At 46.3% G+C, this 23,601-nt stretch overlaps 1 protein-coding gene and 1 long non-coding RNA gene across 6 annotated transcripts in view; one reads left to right on the top strand and one right to left on the bottom strand.

The window, feature by feature from the left end:
* HDAC5 (histone deacetylase 5) overlaps nt 1–23,601 on the bottom strand; it is a 119,670-nt gene that overhangs the window by 10,524 nt on the left and 85,545 nt on the right. For all 5 annotated transcript variants that reach the window (XM_081837644.1, XM_081837646.1, XM_081837645.1 and 2 more), the window contains 11 exons: nt 21,385–21,607; nt 19,990–20,201; nt 18,543–18,863; nt 16,694–16,859; nt 15,569–15,702; nt 8,070–8,190; nt 6,222–6,271; nt 4,410–4,517; nt 3,316–3,371; nt 1,771–1,858; nt 1,116–1,235 (listed from right to left, as the gene is read on the bottom strand). In XM_081837644.1, the coding sequence (XP_081693770.1) occupies nt 1,116–1,235; nt 1,771–1,858; nt 3,316–3,371; nt 4,410–4,517; nt 6,222–6,271; nt 8,070–8,190; nt 15,569–15,702; nt 16,694–16,859; nt 18,543–18,863; nt 19,990–20,201; nt 21,385–21,607 (1,599 nt within the window). The remainder of the gene's footprint in view (nt 1–1,115; nt 1,236–1,770; nt 1,859–3,315; nt 3,372–4,409; nt 4,518–6,221; nt 6,272–8,069; nt 8,191–15,568; nt 15,703–16,693; nt 16,860–18,542; nt 18,864–19,989; nt 20,202–21,384; nt 21,608–23,601) is intronic.
* On the top strand, nt 15,709–17,576 carry LOC309328300. Its single transcript, XR_014150752.1, has 2 exons — nt 15,709–16,612; nt 17,182–17,576. It is a non-coding gene; the product is annotated as an uncharacterized lncRNA (long non-coding RNA).

Here is a 23,601-nt window from a genome sequence, read left to right on the forward strand (position 1 = left end):
TGGAGAAAATGCTGGTCCATCTCAAGTGATTAGGGTCAGAAAAGACAGGACACACATACATGCAGGGATTTCTGTGAATTCTGCACCCTGGGCAACGTTCCAACCTTTGCCCGCCCCAAGCTATTTCCTGGACTACAAAACCTTTCCCTGAACAAAATGGCGGAGTTAACTGATTAAAATCTTCTCTCAATTGGTGTTCAAACTGTTCTTGGGGGATAAACCTTCTCTCTTTCTCCCTGCATTTCTTCCCTCCTTTACAGAGCTGCTCTAGGTGCATTCTGATGCAATTCCTTATAGGAGCCAGTGTAGATTTCCTGGTCGCAAAGCAACCTCTGTTTGCGCCCTGCTTTCGCATCCTTTACTGATGCATCTATGAATGCTTCAGGGAGTTAAAAAGAGGGTGGTTTTAGGAAGTGGTGAAGCTGGTGGGGAAAATCCGAAACCAGCGTGATCAAACATTTCAAAAAGACTGGAGTAAATTTATACAATATTTGAAGGACCATTGTAAGCAATTACCAGCACTAGCAGGGTTGCAAGAAGACTTGTAATTGTTTCTACCTTTTTATATTTACAGTGGTACCTCGGGTTACATATGCTTCAGGTTACAGACTCCGCTAACCCAGAAATAGTGCTTCAGGTTAAGAACTTGGCTTCAGGATGAGAACAGAAATCGTGCTCCGGCGGCGCGGCAGCAGCAGGAGGCCCCATTAGCTAAAGTGGTGCTTCAGGTTAAGAACAGTTTCAGGTTAAGAACGGACCTCCGGAACGAATTAAGTACTTAACCCGAGGTACCACTGTATTTAAAAATTGCGATATTTTGAATGAGTGAAATGGGAAAATGTATAAACGCTATGATATAAAGATGAATTTGGAAAACCAAGAGGCAGGGAGTCGATAAGCTCTTTAGAGCAAAAGAAGTAAAGGGGATGACGAGGATGTGTTTAAATATTATAAAATGGAAAATCAATAAAAGTTATTAGAAAAAAATTAAAATACAAAGAGGGTGGTTCAAAAAAAACAACAACACCTAGAGAGGGATTTCAAGCTAGATTCAGCACCAACATCTTGATTATTACAAAAACAAGCACCAGATGTGAATAAAGGTGTGAACTCACCTCTTCAGGAGCTCCACTGCCTGGGAAGAAATTGCCATTGTCGTAGCGGTGCAGAGAAACATAGAGCACGTTGGGGTCGCTGTAGAATGCCTGCTGGGTGCCATTGCCATGATGGATATCCTACCAGAGCAGAATGAAATAAATAATAATAATAATAATTTATTTATACCCCACCGATCTGGCTGGGTTTCCTCAGCCACTCTGGGCGGCTTCCAACTGAATATCAAAAACAATACAGCGTCAGACATTAAAAACTTCCCTAAACAAGGCCGCCTTCAGTCGTCTTTTAAAAGTAAAATAGCTGTTTATTGCCTTGACATCTGCTGGGAGGGCGTTTCACAGGGCGGGCGCCACTACCAAGAAGGCCCTCTGCCTGGTTCCCTGTAACCTCACTTCTCGCAGCGAGGGAACCGCCAGAAGGCCCTCGGCACTGGACCTCAGTGTCTGGGCTGATCAATGGGGGTGGAGATGCTCCTTCAGGTATACAGGACCGAGGTCGTTTAGGACTTTAAACGTCAGCACCAACACTCTGAATTGTGCTCAGAAACGTACTGGGAGCCCATGAAAATCTTTCAGGACCAGGAAAGATGTTAGCCAATAAGGATAAAACAACCCAAGCCTAAGCAGCTTCAGGAGCAGAGTGAGAGACCCTTACCCAGTCCACGATGAGGATTTTGCTAATGGCAAGCTTTTGCTGGAGGAGCTTGGCAGTAATGGCAACAGAGTTGAAGAAGCAGAAGCCCCTGGGAAATGAAAGGGGAGAAAGGTATTATCAGAAATGTCAGGGATAATGATGATGATGATGATGATGATGATGATGATTACTTTGCTTCATTCACTTGTTTGTGGAGTGAGGGGGAGAATAGGTTGCAATCAGCTACATGTTAGGATAAACCTCCTAAAACGCGCAACCAAAGAATGCTTTTTGAAAAAATTAAACCCATGCACATGGAGCATTCCACAAGCCCATCACATCCTGTTCACCACTAAAGTGTTTACGCTGGCCCAGATACCAGACTTTGCTTACTATAAAAATATACAACAGCTTTGCCACTGGCTTTTTTTGATAATAAACACCATGCCCAGTATAAAGAGAAGGGTGGGCAGGAAAGCAACAGCACAGATAGCAGAAGAAGAAGAAGAAGAAGAAGAAGAAGAAGAAGAAGAAGAAGAAGAAGAAGAGGAGGAGTTTGGATTTGATATCCCGCCTTTCACTCCCTTTAAGGAGTCTCAAAGCGGCTAACATTCTCCTTTCCCTTCCTCCCCCACAACAAACACTCTGTGAGGTGAGTGGGGCTGAGAGACTTCAGAGAAGTGTGACTGGCCCAAGGTCACCCAGCAGCTGCATATGGAGGAGCAGAGACGCGAACCCGGTTCCCCAGATTACAAGACTGCCGCTCTTAACCACTACACCACACTGGCTCTCTAGCAGACCTGACCACCACATTCATGGACTCGGGCATGCCCATTCAACTAGGATACTGTATCTCCCAGAAGCAGTAATGCAAGTTAATCGTTGCTATATTTTGAGACCATGGTCCCAATGAAATCAATGGGACTTAAGCTAGTCAACGTGACCAACGTTTCGCATTGATTCCAACAGGAATTCTAAGTCCGAATCCAACTCAAAGGTTTGGTCCAGCTCCTTTCTTTTCTGAACTACCTAATCCACAGGAAAGGAAGATAGAAAAACTCCCAGATTACACTCAGTGCAGCAGTAACTCAGCAGGCTCTTTAAATAATTGTGTTGGTGCAGGGAGAAATGGAATTAAAGGGGGGTGGAGGAGATGGGCTTCTCCCACACGCAAAAATAAATGGGCAAAGCTTTGGCAAATTTGCATAGCCCTGCTCTTCGGATCTAGTTGGAGGAAGTAACCTGCTCAGAATACCCTCCTCCACAAATGGAGGGAATCTCAGTCCCAGATAGGCAGGAAAAACTAGTAGGGAGCTCCTCCTAAGAAGCCCTGAAATAGATGTGTTTAATTCCATGATGAGAACCACACTCATATAGAGAGGACAGGATTTCAAACCAAAGCAGCTTATACGACACCAACAGGGAGAAACACACATAAAATAGTATTCACGCAGTGAGAAAACCACCCCATTTCATCTAAACCATTGTTTTTAAAAGAGGAGGATTTGTTTGTTTCTAGTTAATCACATATATCCCTCCTCCTCCTCATTTATGCTACACACTCACATGGCTGTGGATTCCTCTGCATGATGACCTGGTGGCCGGATAATAGCAAATCCATTCTGCAAGAAGGAAAATACACACATGCACAAGTTCACACATGTTTTAATCTTTGATTTTTGTTCTGATTCACAACACTTTCCTCCGAGGACCTCAGGGTGATGAACACAGTGTGTGTGCGCGTGCACACACACTTTATCTTCCTAGCAACCCTATGAGGTAGGCTAGGCTGAGAAATGGTGGTTGGTCCTAAGCCACCCAATGAGCTTCAGAAGGGTATGTAAACCTGGGATAAAAGTGGGATATAAACCTGGGATAAAAACGTCCATTGATTTCGGTGCCCAACGTTGGGTCTGCCATCCCTCCACCCACAGAATGAGATCGTGGAGTGCAGCAAAAATGGGTTTCGGGGAATAATGCACACCATGATGCCTAAGGAAAACCAACTTCCAACCAACGGGCATTCTACACATGCTGAGATATCAGTGCTTACATGGGCTCTTTAATAATAATAATAATAATAATAATAATAATAATAATAATAATAATAATAATTTATTATTTATACCCCGCCCATCTGGCTGGGTCCCCCCAACCACTCTGGGTGGCTTCCAACAAAACACTAAAATACAATAACCTATTAAACATTAAAAGCTTCCCTAAACAGGGCTGCCTTTAGATGTCTTCTAAAAGTTTGGTAGTCATTTTTCTCTTTGACATCTGGTGGGAGGGCGTTCCACAGGGCGAGTGCCACTACCGAGAAGGCCCTCTGCCTGGTTCCCTGTAACTTGGCTTCTCACAGTGAGGGAACCACCAGAAGGCCCTCGGCGCCCTGTCCAGGCAGAACGATGGAGATGGTTTTAGAAGCTGCTTCTTATCAGAGCTGATTGACATTCTGCCCAAGCTCAGAAACACACAGCTTAAATCACTGGGATTTTTGTACACACTGCAGCAGCCAAAGTGAGCTGGAATTGAGCAAGGTTCACATGAGCATAATTCTTCCATGCCCAACCAGCTGTGCTTGGGAACAAGAATTAGAGGTGGGGGAGGACCAGGGGCTGCAACAAGGGGAAGCTGCACATTCATTGGGCCCGACTTACCTTAAGCTCCCCAGACGCCACTTTAAAGGCCAGCTCCACCAAGCAGCCAACAGCCATGCGGACGGCGCTGGACGAGTGCATCTCGTTCCACACTGTGTCGATGTCAACCTGCAGTGGAAGGTACAGAGCAAAGCATTGGCAGAAGCTAAGGGCTGGAAGAGGGGAGAAGAGCGGTATCGTTCAGCTTGCCTTGGTTTGGCGGCAAGGGAATGGGGCCTAAAGGAAAGGCACACACTCCGCACACACACGGATTTGCAGCAGCGTGCCTTTGCTGAGGCCCAGCTAGGTTTGCAGACGAAGGTTTGCAGCAAAATTCACTGCGGGAATGTACAGTCAGCTTGAATTGGGTGTCGCTGCCAATGCTTCGTTTAACATCTTAAGCATGATCAGTCATTCACCTGAACATGCTTGAACTGTGGACAAGGAGCAGGGATGCACACACAAGTCCCTCCCCCAATGTCCTCCTGCACATCAGCTCCTAACACTCCCTGGTTGCATGGGAAAGTCTGCAGGGAGTTTCTGCTCATGTTCACTGGAACATGAATAGACTCCTCCGAGCGATCAGGGACCCTGTTTGATCAGTGTCCCCAATCGCACAGAGTTCTTCTCACGTTCAAGTGAATGCAAGTACAATCCCCTTGCAGATCTTCCCGGGGACTGAGCAAGGCACACAGGGATGCCGAGGTCAGGGCCTACCTGTGTGCCTTTGCTCCCTGTTCACAGATACAGCATGCCCATGTGTCAAGGTGAACACCTCAACACACCTTTCGATTCATCTCTATTTGCCACATTTCTGTTCTCAATTTACTTTTTGTGTTTAAGAAAAAAAAAAGCACACACAACAGGATCAGGGTTTGTTTCTTCTCCTCTCCACCCTGATTTTTAAATTCTAAAAACCAGGAAGAGAGAGCTAACATCCTAAAGCAGGCATAGGGAAACTCGGCCCTCCAGATGTTTTGGGACTACAACTCCCATCATCCCTGACCACTGGTCCTGTTAGCTAGGGAGTTGTAGTCCCAAAACATCTGGAGGGCCGAGTTTCCCTATGCCTGTCCTAAAGGAAATCCTGAACCCCAGCACACATGCCAGCATGCTAACCATGTCAACACCATCACCCCTCCAGAAAATAAAACTTGCCCGCAAAGTGATTTACCAAGGAAAGGTGGGGTCCTATTTAGTAGTTCCTGGAAAAAACGTAACGTGTAAAAAAGTACAATGGTGTGTTTCATCAGGATCGTGAGAGGGACCATGTCATCCCTTCCCTTCCCTAAGCATCAACCGCTGACTGGCAAATTGCTTTGACAGCAACATACCGTATTTTTCGCCCCATAGGACGCACCGGCCTATAGGACGCACCAAGTTATTTTGGGCGGAAATAAAGAAAAAAAAAATTATTTCCCCCCCAGGCGCTTGTGGGGCCGGCAGCGGGGAGAAGCGCTCTTCTCCCCACCGCCCGCCTGCAGACCAGGTCCGGGGACAGTGGGAAGACACGCTGCGCCTCCCCGCTGTCCCTGGAGCTTGCGGGGCTGGCAGCGGGGAGAAGCATGCATCTCCCTGCCATCAGCCTCCAAACCACATCGGGAGACAGCGGGATGGCGGCGTTCCGCCTCCCCGCTGTCCCCCGACCTTGTGGGGCTGGCGCTGTGGCTCTCCTGAAGCCTGGAGAGCAAGAGGAGTCGGTGCGCACCGACCCCTCTCGCTCTCCAGGCTTCAGCGAAAGCCTGCATTCGCCCCATGGGACACACACACATTTCTCCTTCACTTTTAGAGGGGGAAAAGTGCGTCTTATAGGGCAAAAAAAACGGTACTCACCCCAATTCCACCACATGGGAGGACGGCATACATCTTCGGCGTAAGGGGACCTGCAAAGAGAGGGATGGAGGAGAAAATAATAAAACACACCAAGCAGGTAGCTAACATGTCCTCCATGGGCACACTTCGTCCCCATTCACTTTGGAGAACCTCTATGCCACAACCAAGTCCTTTACACCGAACGGATTTATTCGTTTATTTCACATGATTAATCAATGAAGCAGTCTGTATAGAATGTACGTTAAGAAAACCTAACAAATCAGATGGTAAAAACCAGCTTACCCAGCCATTTTGGACATACACATGATAGAAATCAGTAGTTTTAGGTATATACATGATAAAATACGGTTGCACGTTAAAATCCATGTCAAATTTACATGTTCAGAGGTAGGCTTGTTTTAAAGTCTTTTAGCAGGTGCCAAAAACAAAACAACCAATGTCCCTGCCTAATATCAAAGAGCAGGGTGTTTCACAGTGTAGGGGATGCCACAATGAAATATCGATTACCTTGCACATGTGGAATGAATTTATAAAAGTGCCAATTCTGTAGATCAAAGTAGCTGAGTGAACATATATATATATGTGGTAGGCTGGCATCAAGCTGTTAAGGGTTTTATATACCAACACGTTCAATGTGACCTGGTAACAAACTGGAGGCTGGCACAGATCTCTGAGCAGAGGTGTTTCTGTGCTGACGGTGTTTCATTTCATAGCTGTCAAGTGTCCCTTATTTGAAGGGACAGTCCCTTATTCCAGCACCATGTCCCGCTGCTGTCCCTTATTGATGGATGTCCCTTAAATTTCAAAGGAAGCAGCTCCTCTCTCTCCCGGCCAGGGAGGAGGGAGGCTCCAACTGTGTTGCTTGGCTGTGTTGCTCACCCAATAAGAAGTCTAAGAACGACTGGGGGGTAGAGCTTGCATGCCTTGTGTGTGGCTAGTTAATGCAAGCTGAGGGGTTTTTTGAATGCTGGACGCCATTTTGTTGCATGTGCTGCTGCAAACTTTGCAGTGCAAAGCCAGGCCAGGGAGCCATCTTAAGTTGAGGCTGCATAGGCCTTGTGGTGCATGTGATTCAGATTCTATTCAGTTGAACCTCTGGTTACAAAGTTGGTTGGACAGCGTTCTCGAAGCTACCAGCATGAGTTTGACCAGACTGCAGGAGGACAGGAAGACTGGAGTACCTGGAACAGGTAAGGCTGCAGGTCCCTTATTTTGGCTGCTGGTCCCTTATTTTCAAGGCTGCTGGTCCCTTATTTTCAAATCTGTAAGTTGACAGCTATGGTTTCATTTGCATCGGCAGTTGGGCTACAACATTCTGCACTAAGTGCAGCTTCCAGATCGAGGACAAGGGAAGCCCCACAGGGACCGCACTGCAGCAATCCCATCTTGAAGTCATTAAAGCCTGTACTACTGCGATCAAGCTATTGCAGTCCAAGAACAGCTGAAGCCGATAAAATTATGCACAGCAAACTGCATCCACGCAGTGCATGTATGTATTCAGAGATGACTATTTATTGCCATAATCACAGGGCAATTCCCATTTCATCCATCGAATTCAGGGAAACTTGCAGCTTTTATAGGAAGAGAAAGTTTCTAGTCCCTAAAGATGCATAGGAAAGGTTTAAAGCGGAAATTAGCATTTGCTTAAAGCCTTGATATTAGAGGGGAACCTGGAAAGGCCTTGCAACGGACTATACGCCTTCTTCCCCAAACTTAAGCCAAAATCTTCCGCCTTTGCCTACTACACAGAGAAATACATTATTATGTAATTTAACATCATGGTTAAAGAAATAGTTACAAATTATGAATCAAGAGAAACAGAATCATGTGATCTGCCAGACTCTGTACCTAGCAATTTCTTGCTGTCAAGCTTTTGCCGGTTCAGCGGGCTGGTTCCATATAGTAACGTGTGATGCTCCGAATGCACTGTCTGGATCTCGTCCAACGTTGCTTTCCGACCACGAATCCTCTGTTAGCAAAGAGAAGAGACGGAGATTAGTGCAGAAGACACTCTCCAGAAGCAACATCAGGTTCACTTCTGAAGGTGCTTTTCATCAATGCATCACAGTTGAGAAGTATTAATTGTATGCCAGTTTCTATCTAGAGAAATGTCAGCCTGGAGTACTGCTGGGGAGCCCGTGGTGGCAAGGGCCCAGCCAACACAAGGAAACCAGCAGTAACAGGAGACAGGGACAGTGGCGGAGCAAGCCAACTGGGCGCCTGGGGCCCACAGCAGTGGGGCGAGCCGGGACAGGACGCTCTGCGGGGCCTCTGAGGAGTCTGTCTGCCTCCTCCCACCCTGCAGCCCCACAGCTGAAGGGGAGGCGGCAGGTAGACCATTTGGGGGAGCACGGAACCAGTGGGCGCCCAAAACACCGCATCACTCCCAGGAGAGACGCATGGCTCAGGCACGCTGCAGGCCCCTGTTGAATGGTTTCTTTAAATATTAAGGTTCATTATTGTTTCACAAGATGTGTATCTCTTTAAAGGCCAGAGCAAATATCATGGCCTAGTTTTACAGCTGTGAAGCAATATAGCAGGTGCTGTTAAGTTGTGTTACTTAAGCTGTGTCAGCAATTGGGTATACAGTGGTACCTCGGGTTAAGAACTTAATTCGTTCCGGAGGTCCGTTCTTAACCTGAAACTGTTCTTAACCTGAAGCACCACTTTAGCTAATGGGGCCTCCTGCTGCCGCCGTAGCACGATTTCTGTTCTTATCCTGAAGCAAAGTTCTTAACCTGAAGCACTATTTCTGGGTTAGCGGTGTCTGTAACCTGAAGCGTATGTAACCTGAAGCATATGTAACCCGAGGTACCACTGTATAAAGAACAGCGTGTACCTCTCTCAGTACCCTGGTGAATGTGTCAATGGATGGGTCATACTTATAGATGTAATGTAATTTAACGTAAGAGGAGTTTTTGTTTTTGTAATTAAAGCCAAGCAAAATAATTTTTTTGCGCTTCTTCATTGTTTCCTGAACGTGTGGTCTCCCCAGCACGCTTTCCGCAGCGCAATTAATCTGCTAAATACGCAACAGCCCCGCGGTGAGTGCCCCATGGCATTGTATCACTCCCCCTCAGTGGTGACACCTGGGGCATCCCGCCCCCACCGCATCCCCCCTCCCTCCACTTCTGGACAGGGAGACTGAGTCTAGCCAAGGGTGATAGTAGGTCTTCAGGCCTTGTCACCCTCACACTGATAGTGTCTCATAAACAATACCAGTTGCCAACCTGGGCCTGAGATGATGATGATGATGATGATGATGATGATAATAATAAATTTTTATTTATACCCTGCCCTCCCCGGCCAGAGCCGGGCTCAGGGTGGCTGACATCAGTAAAATTACAATTCAAAAAAACAATTTAAAATACAGGTTAAAATATAATTTAAAATGCAGCCTCATTTTAATGGTAGCCCTTAGATCAAAACCATAAGGGTCAGACGTAAGGGTCAGACTGATTCCAAACCAAAGGCCAGGCGGAACAGCTCTGCAGGCCCTGCGGAAAGATGGCAAATCCTGCAGGGCCCTGGTCTCTTGTGACAGAGCGTTCCACCAAGTCGGGGCCAGTACTGAAAAGGCCCTGGCCCTAGTTGAGATGATGATGGATGATGATGATTTATTATTATTTATACCCCGCCCATCTGGCTGGGTTTCCCCAGCCACCAGCAGAAGCACCTAACAATGATTTCAAAACATAACGAAACACTTGGCAGAGCAATTGCTACTTTAAAGAATGACAAACAACCCATCTGCCAACAAAGACTCTCCAACTAAGTGGCTGAGTCCATTGAGTTATATTCTATGCAATGGAAGAAAAGGCAAGGATCCAGTGAAGGGATGGACAGGCAGGAATTCCACTGCCCTTGAAGAACTGCTGAATCCCGACCAAAGAGGCCTAACTGGAACCTGCTTTTGTACAACTGATTGTCTATTTTCCGTTTCTGTGCCAAGGAAGGTTAACAGCATCAAGTCAGTGCAACTAGGAAAACCGCGTAAAGCATCAGAACGGCATGACAACAGTACGCTGCTTGCATCTTAGCATTCAATAGCTTTCCTGTAACATCCAGAGTGAGCACACTCTGGACATAAATATTCCACCGCAGATATTCAAGTATGCATTTTTGTTTTGGTTGGTCATAATAAAATGCATTTGATTGTGTTGTTTCTTGCATTGTGTCCTTCCACCAGGCAGAATTAGGTTGGTGAAGGCAGAGCTTGCTCATTACCTTAAAGGTGTTGGTGAAATAGATACCTGTGCATCGCCAGTTCTCTGGGGGAGTTACGATAGGCTGCAGTCCTAAACCAATTTAGTTTGTAGCAAGCCCCACTGAGTTGTGTAGGGGTCAGATGGGATTACCATGAGGAATTATAAAATATACATCAAGCCATCGTGTCCACGATGAAGACGTTGTGTTGACTGGGTTTCATATATTGACGATAATTTCTGATTAAATCCCATAAGATTCTACATACATGCCCTTTTGCCTCTGCTGCCCATTTCTCTAGTCATGTACACAGCCCAGTTGCTTCGCCAGGCAGGCATCCTGGGTCATAAAGATAGTGGGCAAGTTTCTTTGATATATATTTATCTTAGGATGTTAATCTTAGGGCCTGGAAATAGTTTCACAGGACGGTGATAAAGATGCCTATCTCCTTGCCATCCTTCCATCCTCTCCTGTTTACTCCTGTTTGTGATCTCCGGAGTTTCTCTAGTCCTCTTTTATTTACTCTCAGATTATGTATGCATGCTCAGAGTAGTAGTCTTTGTAGTTAAAATAATTTCTTTTGATCTAACTTTCTCCCCACGTGGGTTTGATGAAATGCTCAGAAGAAATCTGATTGGTTCTTACGAACACTCTGTAAAAAGTTCCTTTGTGAATAAAACTACCTGGGCCAGCGGGCTGCACACGGGACAGGCACAGAGAGACACGATTATACGACCCTTCCCAGAGTCTTGCTGGTTCAAGCCTCTGTGTGTATTCTTATTAATCAGAGTTCAACCCTTCCTTTACTTTGCAAACGCAACAAGTTGAAAAGGGCTTACTTCTGGGCAGACATGGGTAGGGTTGCTCTGTGAGCCATGGAATCTAGTAGCAGAATCCAGAGTGCCATTATCAGGCTTATAAGAACACCCCTTTGCTGTAAACTGAGGGTGCTTTCATAGAAGAAGAAAAATGCAAGTACTTTTAAAATCTCTCATTTGCCCAGAGTGACTTCACACCCACTTGCATCATGCATCTTCAAACATTTAACGCCTTCACACTCTTTGAAATATTGCACCTTTGGAGAAGAGGTCACGTCCTTAGGAAGAGACCTTACCGTTGCTATGGTGAAAACACGGAAACTGACAAAATGATAATGTCTAGTTTGTGGCAAAAGGATGACTTAGATCACCTGAATTGAGTAACAGCCACATTTCCAAGGACTGTCGCTTTAACTTTAGTTACAGATAGGTAGCCGTGTTGGTCTGCCATGGTCAAAACAAAATAAAAAAATTCCTTCCAGTAGCACCTTAAAGACCAACTGAGTTAGTTCTAGGTATGAGCTTTCGTGTGCATGCACACGAAAGCTCATACCTAGAACTAACTCAGTTGGTCTTTAAGGTGCTACTGGAAGGAATTTTTTTATTTTGCTTTAACTTTAAAAATGGATGTTTACTGTTTCAAGCGCTACATCAACCATATTCATAAGGTTGTGGTTGTTGTTTTTCCATAAAGCCACTTGGAGATTCTTAGCATCACTTGTGATAGCACCCTGACATCAATTCCATAACGCTTTAAGACTCAGAAGCAGTCAAATAACCCGATTTCGATTCCTGTGTTTCTCTCGTCCATTCTGGCACACTCCTAGTCTCCAGGAAAACTCTGATCCATTTGAATACAGTGGTACCTTGGGTTACAGATGCCTCAGGTTACAGACTCCACTAACCAGAAACAGTACCTCGGGTTAAGAACTTTGCTTCAGGATGAGAACAGAAATTGTGTGGTGGCGGTGCGGAGGCAGCGGGAGGCCCCATTAAAGCCCTAAACGGCCTCGGCCCAGTATACCTAAAGGAGTGTCTCCACCCCCATTGTTCTGCCCGGACACTGAGGTCCAGCGCCGAGGGCCTTCTGGTGGTTCCCTCACTGCGAGAAGCAAAGCTACAGGGAACCACCAGGCAGAGGACCTTTTCAGTAGTGGCGCCCACCCTGTGGAACGCCCTCCCACCAGATGTCAAAGAGATAAACAACTACCTGACATTTAGAAGACATCTGAAGGCAGCCCTGTTCAAGGAAGTTTTTAATGTGTGACCTTTTAATGTATTTTTAATCTTTGTTTGAAGCTGCCCAGAGTGGCTGGGGTACAAATAATAAATTATTTATCATCATCATTAGCTAAAGTGGTACCTCAGGTTAAGAACAGTTTCAGGTTAAAAACAGACCTCCAGGACGAATTAAGTTCTTAACCCGAGGTACCACTGTACACAGACTATGCCTAGGAGTCAGTGATGGTGCAGCGCTATCGCCCTGCATGGGCACAATGACACAACAAACATGGGTGATTTCACATGTGGCCTAAATTAGTTGGCTACATGTGCCATGTCACTGGGGAGGGAGGGGCCATAGCTCAGTGGGAGAGCATGTCCCAAGTTCAGTTACTGGTTAAAAAGGTAAAGGTACCTCTGACCATTAGGTCCAGTCGTGGCCGACTCGGGGGTTGTGGCGCTCATCTCGCTTTATTGGCCGAGGGAGCCGGCGTACTGCTTCCGGGTCATGTGGCCAGCATGACTAAGCCGCTTCTGGCAAACCAGAGCAGTGCACGGAAACGCCGTTTACCTTCCCGCCTTAGCGGTATCTATTTCTCTACTTGCACTTTGATGTGCTTTCGAACTGCTAGGTTGGCAGGAGCAGGGACGGAGGAACAGGAGCTCACCCTGTGGCAGGGATTCGAACTGCCGACCTTCTGATCGGCAAGTCCAAGGCTCTGTGATTTAACCCACAGTGCCACCCACGTCCCTCCTAGTCACTGGTTATCTGCACCCAAAAAGATCAAGTTTGCAGCTCGCAGGAAAGGAAGAGCCCTGTCTGAGAGCCCAGCAAGCCACGGCTGATGGAGCTAGATGGACTAACAGGCTGATCTGGTATAATGCAACTTCTTATTTTACAATCAGTTAAAAAAAAGGATTCAGGGGTGTGTTTGCTTGAGCCACAGGCTATAAGAATACAATATAATACTGAAGCACAATGATCTATTGCAAGTACTACGTAATGGCGCAGATCGGAAGCCAAGAATGAGTGCTGGGACTCCTTCCTCATCCCTCACCCTCCTCCTGCTGGCTTTAGTGCAAAGACCTGGCTTGCATTATCAGAGTACGCTGTGATGCATGAATCAAGGAAGTCTCGCTTGTAAGTCATGTTAAGTGCTGGGACTAGAATCTGGGCAGGCAGGAATTCAAATCTTCACTCAGCCTAAGCCATGGCGCAGGGTGTTTGCAAGGATAAAAGGGAGATTTGGGTAGGACCCGCACACACACACACCCCACATTGAGCTCCTTAGGAGAAAAGTGGGATGTAAATGAAATCAATTAATTATTTTAGTGAACTGGGAAAATAAAGCCAGGCTCTTTATGTATTAAAATACAAAGACAGAATGACCAGCGAGTGAACCGTAAAAAAATGATTACACTGTAACAGCATCTGGCCTTGTGTCAGAGAGATTTAATGCACATATTTGTGTGTGATCGTGATGCATGGTAGCTGAGAAGTCAACAAGAGGCCAGTCAATTCACCTGTTTTAAAAGCAGACTTGTTTGTGAGTATATATGGTCAAATAATGCATTATGCCACATTTGTATCTAACAGCACATTTTCTAAGATCCACATGGTCTGAATCCATAAACAACTATTAGTTTGACCTGGAGTCTCCGTTCTTCTTACCAGGAAAACTCGTAACAAAGTGGGTTCTGTTTTACAAGAGCTGATGCCACAATAAATCGACTAGTCTCTGCCGTAAGACTCCTGTTTTGTGTGTTTGATCTTTCCACAAAAGGGCAGATTTGATAACAAAAAAATACCCAAACAGGGCCCTACGCAATTTGGCCAACAACCTCCCCATCACTGGATTTAACCCAATTTCTCTCAGGAACTCAAGGATCCTGTTACATGCAGAGACATCACTTCTGCACAGCTTCCCCCACCCCCACCCCCACTGCCCCAGTTTGCAAGTGTTAAGGAAGTAAATGAGCAAAAAGACTCACCCTCATAGCTAAATTTGCAGATGTGGCAGACATGAAGAGATTGCATAGATGTTTTCCCCAGGAACGTTCAAATGCATAACTGATGTGTTCAGCCCAGGGGGGGAAGTCAATACTCTTATAAAGTCAATACACGTTCCTGCATGAAAAACGTAACAAAGTAACCTGCTTGAAAATTACTGGGGGGCAGGGAGCAATGGGGAGGGGGAAAACATATATGTTTTTCATGCAGGAACGTGGGCTTTCATATCGTACAGAAATGGGTATCAAGGGTTTGTTTCTTCACTCTTAGGTATCTGCAGAATAATGCGCATTACTAGGAACTGACGTTGTAAGAGTGTTGAGTTTCCCTGGGACGCACTGGACCATTCTGGAGAAAGCACTGTGTCTATATACAATGGAACCTCTACTTACAATCTGTTCCGGAGGTCCGTCCCCTGGTCAAAACGGGACGCTAGAAGAGGCCTCTCGTGCGCATGCGCATTCGGCGGTAGCGTGCTTCTGCACATGCACAGACGGCAGTGGCCACTTCTGCGCATGCACAGGTAAGTGTGCTTCTGCACACATGCCAATGGCAGAAGTCCCTTCCACGCATGTGTAAGTCGTGGCAAACCCGGTGTTTATTTCCAGGTTTGCCGCGGACACAATTTGGAACATTTGCGAGACGAGGTGTATGTAAGTCAAGGTTCAACTGTACACAGGACCTATCCTTGTGGTGTGTGATATATATTTACGCGCACGCACACACTTGTTTGCACCTGAGATGTTGGTTGTGATTTTGCAGACCTATATATCTTTGCTTCAGGGTGGGGAATGATCCTGTTAATCAGACATTCCAAGTTTGGGGGGCGCCTCCTGACACTGCAAAACCATTCCCTGAAACAGTGCTTTCCAAACTTGGGCCTCCAGCTGTTTTTTTGGACTACATTTCCCATCATCCCTGACCACTGGTCTTGCTAGCTAGAGATGATGGGAGCTGTAGTCCAGGAACTGCCAAGAGTTTCCCAAGTTTGGGAAACACCTGCCCTAAAATTTGCTCACCCTTTCAACCCAAGGCCTTGTTAGGTGCCTTACCATTTGCTGGCAGAAGGTTTCCATTCTGAAGATTCTTACCTCACACTTGCTTAGCAACCCTGTCTCCTGTAATCTGGACCAGATACTCTGGATTCTCCCAGCATGCTCTGGGTGAACATTAGTGTTTCCGCATGTGCACTGATGCTTCAGCATGAAAGTGTCATAAACTAAGCCTGTGAGAGAGGGCAGGAAAGAAGGATAGTGAGGCGGAGCGGGGGAGAGAAAGAGAAGGGAAACTAGTGACATCATGGCAATGCTGGAATGATTCACAAGCCACCAGTGGTTTGATTTAATTTGAGTGACTTTTGGAACTAAAAGTGCAGAGTTCAAAGGAAATTGCACTCTCCGCGCTGAAAGCCGTTCTCCCCTCCCCCTCAAAAAACACCTGGAGTACAGGAGTCCGTCATGTCCTTTGTGTGGAAGGAAATACACTCTGCACATGCTCAATTGCATTCAGTATTCCATATGAGTCAACGCAAAACACAGGGCTAAATAAATGGGGGTGGGGGGTTCAAATTAAATCCTGCTCCTTCGACTGCCCTGCCCTACTGAAGGAGCCCAGGTAGCAAACCAAATCAGAAGTTGCTAAGGAACGGAGAGCTCCGAGTGAGAAACTTGCTGTGACAAAAGTCAAAAGCAAAATGAGTATTTTTATGCCTCTGCCCCCAAGACCACCTCTCCCAGGCTCTACTCCCCTTGTTGACCAGGAGAGAGGCACTGTTTTCTACTTTGCCTTGGTCACCACATGTCTTTGGCCTGCCCCAATCACTGACCAACTCCCTGGGCCGAAGAGACCCCCAAAGAACCAGAGACATCCTAGCGTTCCAAACTAAAGCAAAGCTCCTCCTACAACACATCAAGCTGCCCCAAAGCACACCCAGGCTCAGCCTGCGTGGCGGTTAACAGAGTTGTGCCCTGCAGAAAGGAATGAATTTGACACAGACCTCATCAGCTCCAGAGCCCTGAAACAGATGAGCTGTAGGAAACAAAACAGTATATTTCCAAGCACGTGCAGAATGTCTTTTCCTTGCACACCCGGAACAGGAGATTTCAGAAAAGAGAACGTTGCTTCGTGATGGGCAGGTATATCCCCCTTTGTATATACCCAAGGCTCTCTCTCCCTGCCTTCCAGTCTCTGCGAGAGGGGTCTGTAACGGCTCCTACCTGTAGTGAAAAGGTGCTTGACCAAGGGCTCAGCTGTACTGCTCTTCAGGCTAGTGCTGGCAGGTGACGACTGGGTGCGGCCGAGGGCTTGGTGGGGCAGACTGCCGATGCTCAGGGGCGTCTGGTAGAGATGAACGGGCCGCAGCTGGTGTGCATCTGCAAACACCTGTCAGAGTTGTGCGCAGGAGAACAGCCAAAAAAGAGGGGGGGGAGGGAGAGAAAGAAGATTCACATGGCTCTGTTACCTTAATACTTAAGGGGCTTAAAACATGTGGCCAGGTTTAGCCAAACTGTAGACTGTGCTCGCTGATCAATTTCTGTGAAAACTTCCTCCCAGTACACACAGAACTGCATACATTTTGCACTTTGAAGCCTCGGATTTCTGCACACCAAGAGCGACTTGGACGCTGCTGTGGCTTGTAATAAATTATACACGTTGCAAACATAGGCATATGACTGTTTGGTTTAACTTCTTTTCCGTTTTCAAGCTATTGCTGGGGAGAAGCAAGGAGCCAAGTTGGGTAGCGAGATCTCACTGCTCCCAGCAGAAATCCTGCTTGTCCTGTGTCCGACCCCTTCCCCAGCTGCTGTTCTGCACACCCAAGCCTACCTCCGCTGCCAAAAAGGAGGGCAACTAACTTTGAAAAACAAAACATCAAAGCCGAGAGTCTCAGGACGCTGAATTCTCTGTCTGAGATGGGATTCTAAGGACTAAGCTTTTTGGCCACACTGGTGGCTGACCGCAACCTATGCAGCAATTTCCCGCAACCACCGTGAGCCAGATGGTCACAGACCCCAACATGCAAACCTGAATAGGGGTTGGGCGTAGGATATGTATTCACAGTATGAGCCTACGATAAAATGCTCTTCCAGCTAACAGTGATTTTATTTGTGGTACACATCTCTCATCGACCCTAACCACTGGACTTCTGCAGACAAGTTTCCCCATAACTGTTACATCCAACAGACCCCTTGCAACGCTCACGTTGCTCTCCTGGCTAAGCTTCCAAGATTACACTCTTTTCAACCCACACTACCCTCTTCCAGTTTCTTTACAAAGCCTCTTCCCCACCCCCACCCTGCTTCACCCCTGCAGAGAGAGCCTTTCATCTGCCTGCCAAACACACATCTGAGGCTGATGAAATATTTAGGTGCGCAGAAGAAATGAAAGAAGGAAAGACAAGTGACTCATCCTTAAGGAGGACGCAGGGAAGCAGAAGGGATGCACATAAGCAAGGGCAGAAGGGAGGGTGGCGGAGAGGTGGGAAATGAGTCACTTTCTCTTCGGGAGTCTTCGCCACCGCTGGCATGGAAGAGTGGGGGTGAGGGATGGGGGCCGGAGGCGGCCTTCCGTCTCCTTCTCCAGGCTCATGTCCTTTGGCAGCGAGCTTCCCCGATGCTCTGGGGCTTCATCTCGCCTGATGCTCCTGTGCCACCTTAGCTCTATGCCCTCTTTTGCAGAACAAGAGAGCTGAAAGGATTGAGAGGAGGGGCCATCCAGCCCCTGCTCAAAAGGAGAGACTGGCTATCTTCCACTTCCTTGTAAGAACTAAAGGGCAGCCCTGGTAGATCAGCCCAACGAGAAAGGTTGGGACAGGCGACCTTCCTGGCCTGGTCGTCCTATTTGGAATTCTGGAAAAGTCCCATGGGAGCCCATCGCAACATGGGTGCAAAGAGGAACAGAGCAGGAAGTCTCTCCTACACTGTGGATGTTTGAGGGGGCGGGCACAGGTGACCCCCGATTTATGGGGTGGGATTTCAAGCCACCCCTCCTTTTTATACGCCTCCACCTTTCGAAAGAGACTCTTCCCGCACAGATTTCGGCAACGGATTCGTACGGCGGCCTCACCTGCCTGTAAGTCACTCCCAGCTCCTCAACCTCCTGCTCCTCTTCGAGCCTGTTCTCCCCGGCTTCGTTCTTCAATCGGAGACAGCCCTGCTCTTCCACCACGCTCTCCTCTTCCTCCTCTTCCTCCCCTCCTCTGCCTCCTTCCTCCTCCTCCTCTTCCAGGTCATCCTGCGTGCCTTCGCTCTCTGTTGACCCGTCCACCACAAAGGGCCCGTGGCTGAGGCCTAGGCCCAAGGGCTCCTGTTGCTCTGTCAGCTCCTCTTCGGTCTCTTCCGGGTGGGTGGTGGGGGGCGGGGGCAGCTCACCGGTCTTGGTGATGATCTGCAAACAGAGAGGGGCCAGAGAAAAGGAAAAGAGGGCTTGAACCTGCAGAGCCGTAATGGGCAACTTGCAGCTGATACGGGGGTGGGGGGGTGCATATTGAGCCACCAGGGAACCAGCACTCAAACTGGTCTCTGAGCACCAGCCTCCTCAGCTGGTAGCAGAAAGGAAACTTGAGAGAAATACCTGTGCAACTCAAATTCCCTTTACTAGAAAAGGGAGGTGTCAAGAAGGATGTTACAGCCCCAGGAGCTCTCATTTCTCCACACTGCACTAGATCAGCCTACCATACAGCAGCCACTGTATTCACCATCGTTCAGTCTGGACACTGAGGTCCCGCTCCCAGGGCCTTCTGGCGGTTCCCTCACTGTGAGAAGCGAGGTTACAGGGAACCAGGCAGAGGGCCTTCTCGGTAGTGGCGCCCGCCCTATGGAACGCCCTCCAGTCAGATGTCAAGGAGATAAAGAACTACACAACTTTTAGAAGACATCTGAAGGCAGCCCTGCAATGGGAAGTCTTTTTATATGTAATTTTTAAAATTAAATTTTCTGTTTTACAATTTCAAATAAACATTTTACATACTTAAAGTATCAACGACTTCCCTTCTTCTCTTTCCACGGTTCATTTTGCGTATCTCATATGCCTGCATACATATTTTACAAAAACTATTCCAAACGGTTTTCCATTATTACATCTGTCAAAGATTATCTACACTGCTGAATTCATCTTAAAGCTGCCAGGGTTTTCTGCTGTACACAATTATCTCCCACATACTCAATAAACATTTTCCAGTCTTTTTTAAATGTATGTTCTTCTTGCTCTCTTATTCTGTACGCTAAGTCTGCAAGCTGCGCATATTCTGTCAAACTTAAGCTGCCAATCTTCTTTTATAGTTGGGGCTTCACTCGCTTTCCAAGTACGTATCGGGAAGTTTTTAATGTTTGACATTTTATCGTGTTGGAAGCTGCCTGGAGTGGCTGGGGCGACCCAGTCAGATGGGAGGCATATAAATAATAACATTATTATTATTATTATTATTATTATTATTATTATTATTATTATTATTATTCAGGGCCACCTGACGTGCAGCTGTGATAAGTGAGCTGTCGTCTCCTCCTTTACCCACCTTTCCCAGTTGGATCTGCTGCTGTTTCTGCTTCTCTAGGAACTGCTGATGCTGTTGCTGCACAACCAAATGCTGCAGCGCTTGAGGGCTCTGCGGCAACGGAGACGACTGGGTGCGGCTCAGCGGGCGGTGCCGAGGTAGCTTGCTTACCGTCCGCAGGGTGGAGGGGACGCGCTCCCCCGTCACCAGAGGAGACTGGCCGTGTAGTGGAACTGTAGGGAGGGTGAGAGAGGGAGGTGATTGTTAAGGCACTTTCGACAATACACCACCGCAGTCCGCTTCAAAACGAAAAGCCACAAGCCAAGTCGCTAGTCCTCAGGGTTTGTTTTCATTCATATGGGTGGTTTCTGGCAGCGGTTTTTTTAATATATAAATACTATTTTAAATTAAATTTTCAAATTTTACAAATTCATCTAAAATTCTCTCCCCGGCAGTGAAGGCCCTAGGGCATTTTTAGCGATGCAAACGCTTCTGTGACTCGTAAAGTCGCCCTTTTCGCTTTGGCAGCCAAAAGATAAAAAAGAAGACCCTGGACAGTATAGCAGTGAACTGTGAGGGAGACGCAGAGATCTAAATAGACACTCTTATTTGTGGTGTGGCACCCCTTTTGCTTGTATTTATTTTTCATTCAGATTTTTCATGGCCAACGGCTAGTACAATAAATTTATTTGGCTTGGATTTACATACAATCAGAATGAATCTCTCCTATCCACTGACTTCCCGTCCACGGTGTTCTTTTATACCCTTACAAAGCTGCTGTGCTACTTATATTTCATCCATTATATACGTTAATTCTTAACGGTTAAACTACAAGTTCTCATCTGTTGCTGTACTGCCAAGCCCGCAACGTTTCAACGTAACTGTGATATTTTTTTCAACTACCCCACAAAATATTTCCATTCTTCAGAGAAATCGCCCCCCCCCTCATTTTGTTCTCTTAATTCTCACAGTTAAGTCTAGCCATCTCAGCATATTCCATCATCTTCATAAGCCTGTCTTTTCATTTTGGGGTGTAGACTGCTCCTGCCGCAGTTTCTGCAGCAGCGGGAGTGCACAAATCGATTTGTGAGCTTGAAATTCCCCATTTCTCACAACAATTCCCACTATTTACCAGTGGGGTATGTGTGTGTGTGTGTGTGTGTGTGGCAGGTCACATGGAAACAGCAGTTAGAAAGGTGCCACCTTCTACCAGAGGAAGAATATAGTACTCAGCTGCCTCTGATGATGATGTCAGATGCCCCCTCTGATGATGTCACTGACTTCTGCTGCAAAGCATCCCTCCTGCCACCCCACATCCCAGCTGGTTACTGCCAACAACAGTGGATAAATGCTACATTCCTGTGTGTTGCCTGTGTGTTGCACCAATATGTTGCCAGAATCACCCCCCGCACTCACCAGCAATTAGCGTGTTTTGCTGCCGAGCCTGTTCCAGGAGGAGGACGTGCTGGAGCAAGGAAGCATGGCCGTGGTTGTTCGTCTCGCCCTCGAGGGCCACCCCCAGAAGGCAGCTGGGGATCGACGACATGCTCAGGAACTTGCTGGTCAAGGCCCCGCCCTGGCGCAACGACTGGATGGCCTGGCGCTCGGCTTCCTGGTGTGTGGAAAGGTTCGGGGAGGCCTAATGGAGGAAGCAGGGTGGATAAAAATCAATTATTATTTTTTAAAAAACTAAAACAGTTTTTTTTAAAAAAATTAAATCAGATTTTTAAAAAATTTAAATCAGATTTTTAAAAAATTTAAATCAGATTTTTTTTTTTATTTAAATTGGATTTTTTAAATGAAATGCTTTTGGAGGAAAAATCTTTCTAAAGATAGTTTTCTATTTAAGTTACATTAGAGTCCAAAGGCTATTAATCAGGAAATAAGGATTTGTTTTAAGTTTTTCATGTGTGCTAAAACTCATGTCTAAGTTGTTTTTTAAAAAAAATGGTTGACCACATCAGTTAACAAGCATGGATACATGTGCTATAATGTTATTGTTTTAGTTAAATAAATTGATTAAATTGTTATTAAGGAAATGATTATTTTTCTCCTTCCAATAAAGTACAGCAGAAAAGTTGTCCAAATATAAAAAGTTAATTTGTTAAACCTCACAATAATTTCATAATTATCTATGTATTTCTACAGTATAACCAAATCAGTAATTTTTGATATAACTGTAAAAACTACATTATTGTTGTTGTTGTTGTTGTTATTGTTATTATTATCCCAAAAATGAAACCTTCATCTGGTTGTAAATATTAAGATTATACCAGCAAGCATGAGTCTTTCTGTAAAAAAAAAAAAAAAAATCAAGTCTTACTGAGTAGTGATTTAAATTGATTTGATTTAAATCAGATCCACCCTGGGAGGAAGCCAAGAGGGTTTGCTATAATCATAGACAAGAGTGCGGCAATGGCCAGTCGCCTCCCTGAGATCCACTATCCACCACCACCATTTTGAATGTTAAAACAGTGACAAAACATTAACCTGGTTTCTATTGCATCCAGAGTTTACAAAGGCAAACTTATTTCTTTCACTGCGCATGCAATGGTTGGGAGTGTGTGTTTTGTTTAGATTTGGCCCACTCCATCAACCTTGCCTCATATATTGATTTTGGATTATACCCAGATTCTCCCTGAGTTCTAGGCTGATCCTGAAACGGTTTGCTTTGGCCTATGCACACAAACACCACAGCAAGCCCCTTCTGTGATTCCCCTTCCCAAAATCAACAGAAGGAGAGGAGTGGCCATGGAGTGGGCTTGCAGGAGCCACAGCTTGAGAGATGGCTCTATAGTAGTAGTAGCAGTAGTAAGTAGTAGCAATAGCAGCAGCAGAGTGGTGCCGATTATATATTGCACTAAGGCAGAGCTTTGCAAACTGTGTGCCACGACACGTTAGTGTGTCCACTGAAGTTTGTAGGTGTGTCGCGCCAACGCTCCTCCCGGGGCTGGAAAGGGGTTAGTTTAACCCAGGCTTCCTCAACGTCGGCCCTCCAGATGTTTTTGGCCTACAACTCCCATGATCCCTAGCTAGCAGGACCAGTGGTCAGGGATGATGGGAACTGTAGTCTCAAAACATCTGGAGGGCCAAAGGATGAGAAAGCCTGGTTTAACCTCTGGTTTGCTAATAAAACCGAATTACTGTGTCGTGAAATAATGCATGTCTAAAAAGTGTGTCACCAACATGAAAAGTCTGCACTGAGGCATCCAGGAAATATCCTCCAAATTACTCTCATTTTTTTCTATACGGTGGTACCTCGGTTCTCAAACACAATTCATTCCGGAAGACCGTTCAAGTTCAGAAACGTTCGAAAACTGAGGCGCAAAAGTCTGGCTGCAAATGCAACTGAGAAAATCGAAAAACATGCAGCAGAAGCCGTTTGACTTCCGAGGTGCGCTCGAAAACAGAAGCGTTTACTTCCGGGTTTTCGGCATTCAGGTTCCGAAATGTTCAACAATAGAGACGTTTGAGAACCGATGTACCACTGAATATGTTTCTCTCTGTGTGTGTGTGTGTGTATGTGTACACACACACACACACTATAGGATACAAGCATATCAAAATGTATTCAGACACAAATAATCTGAAAAAACCCACCAATAACAAGTAAATAATACAGGCCAGCTACTG

This window comes from Podarcis erhardii, assembly GCF_964252035.2.
Source record: "Podarcis erhardii genome assembly, chromosome: 13".
NCBI lineage: Eukaryota > Metazoa > Chordata > Lepidosauria > Squamata > Lacertidae > Podarcis > Podarcis erhardii.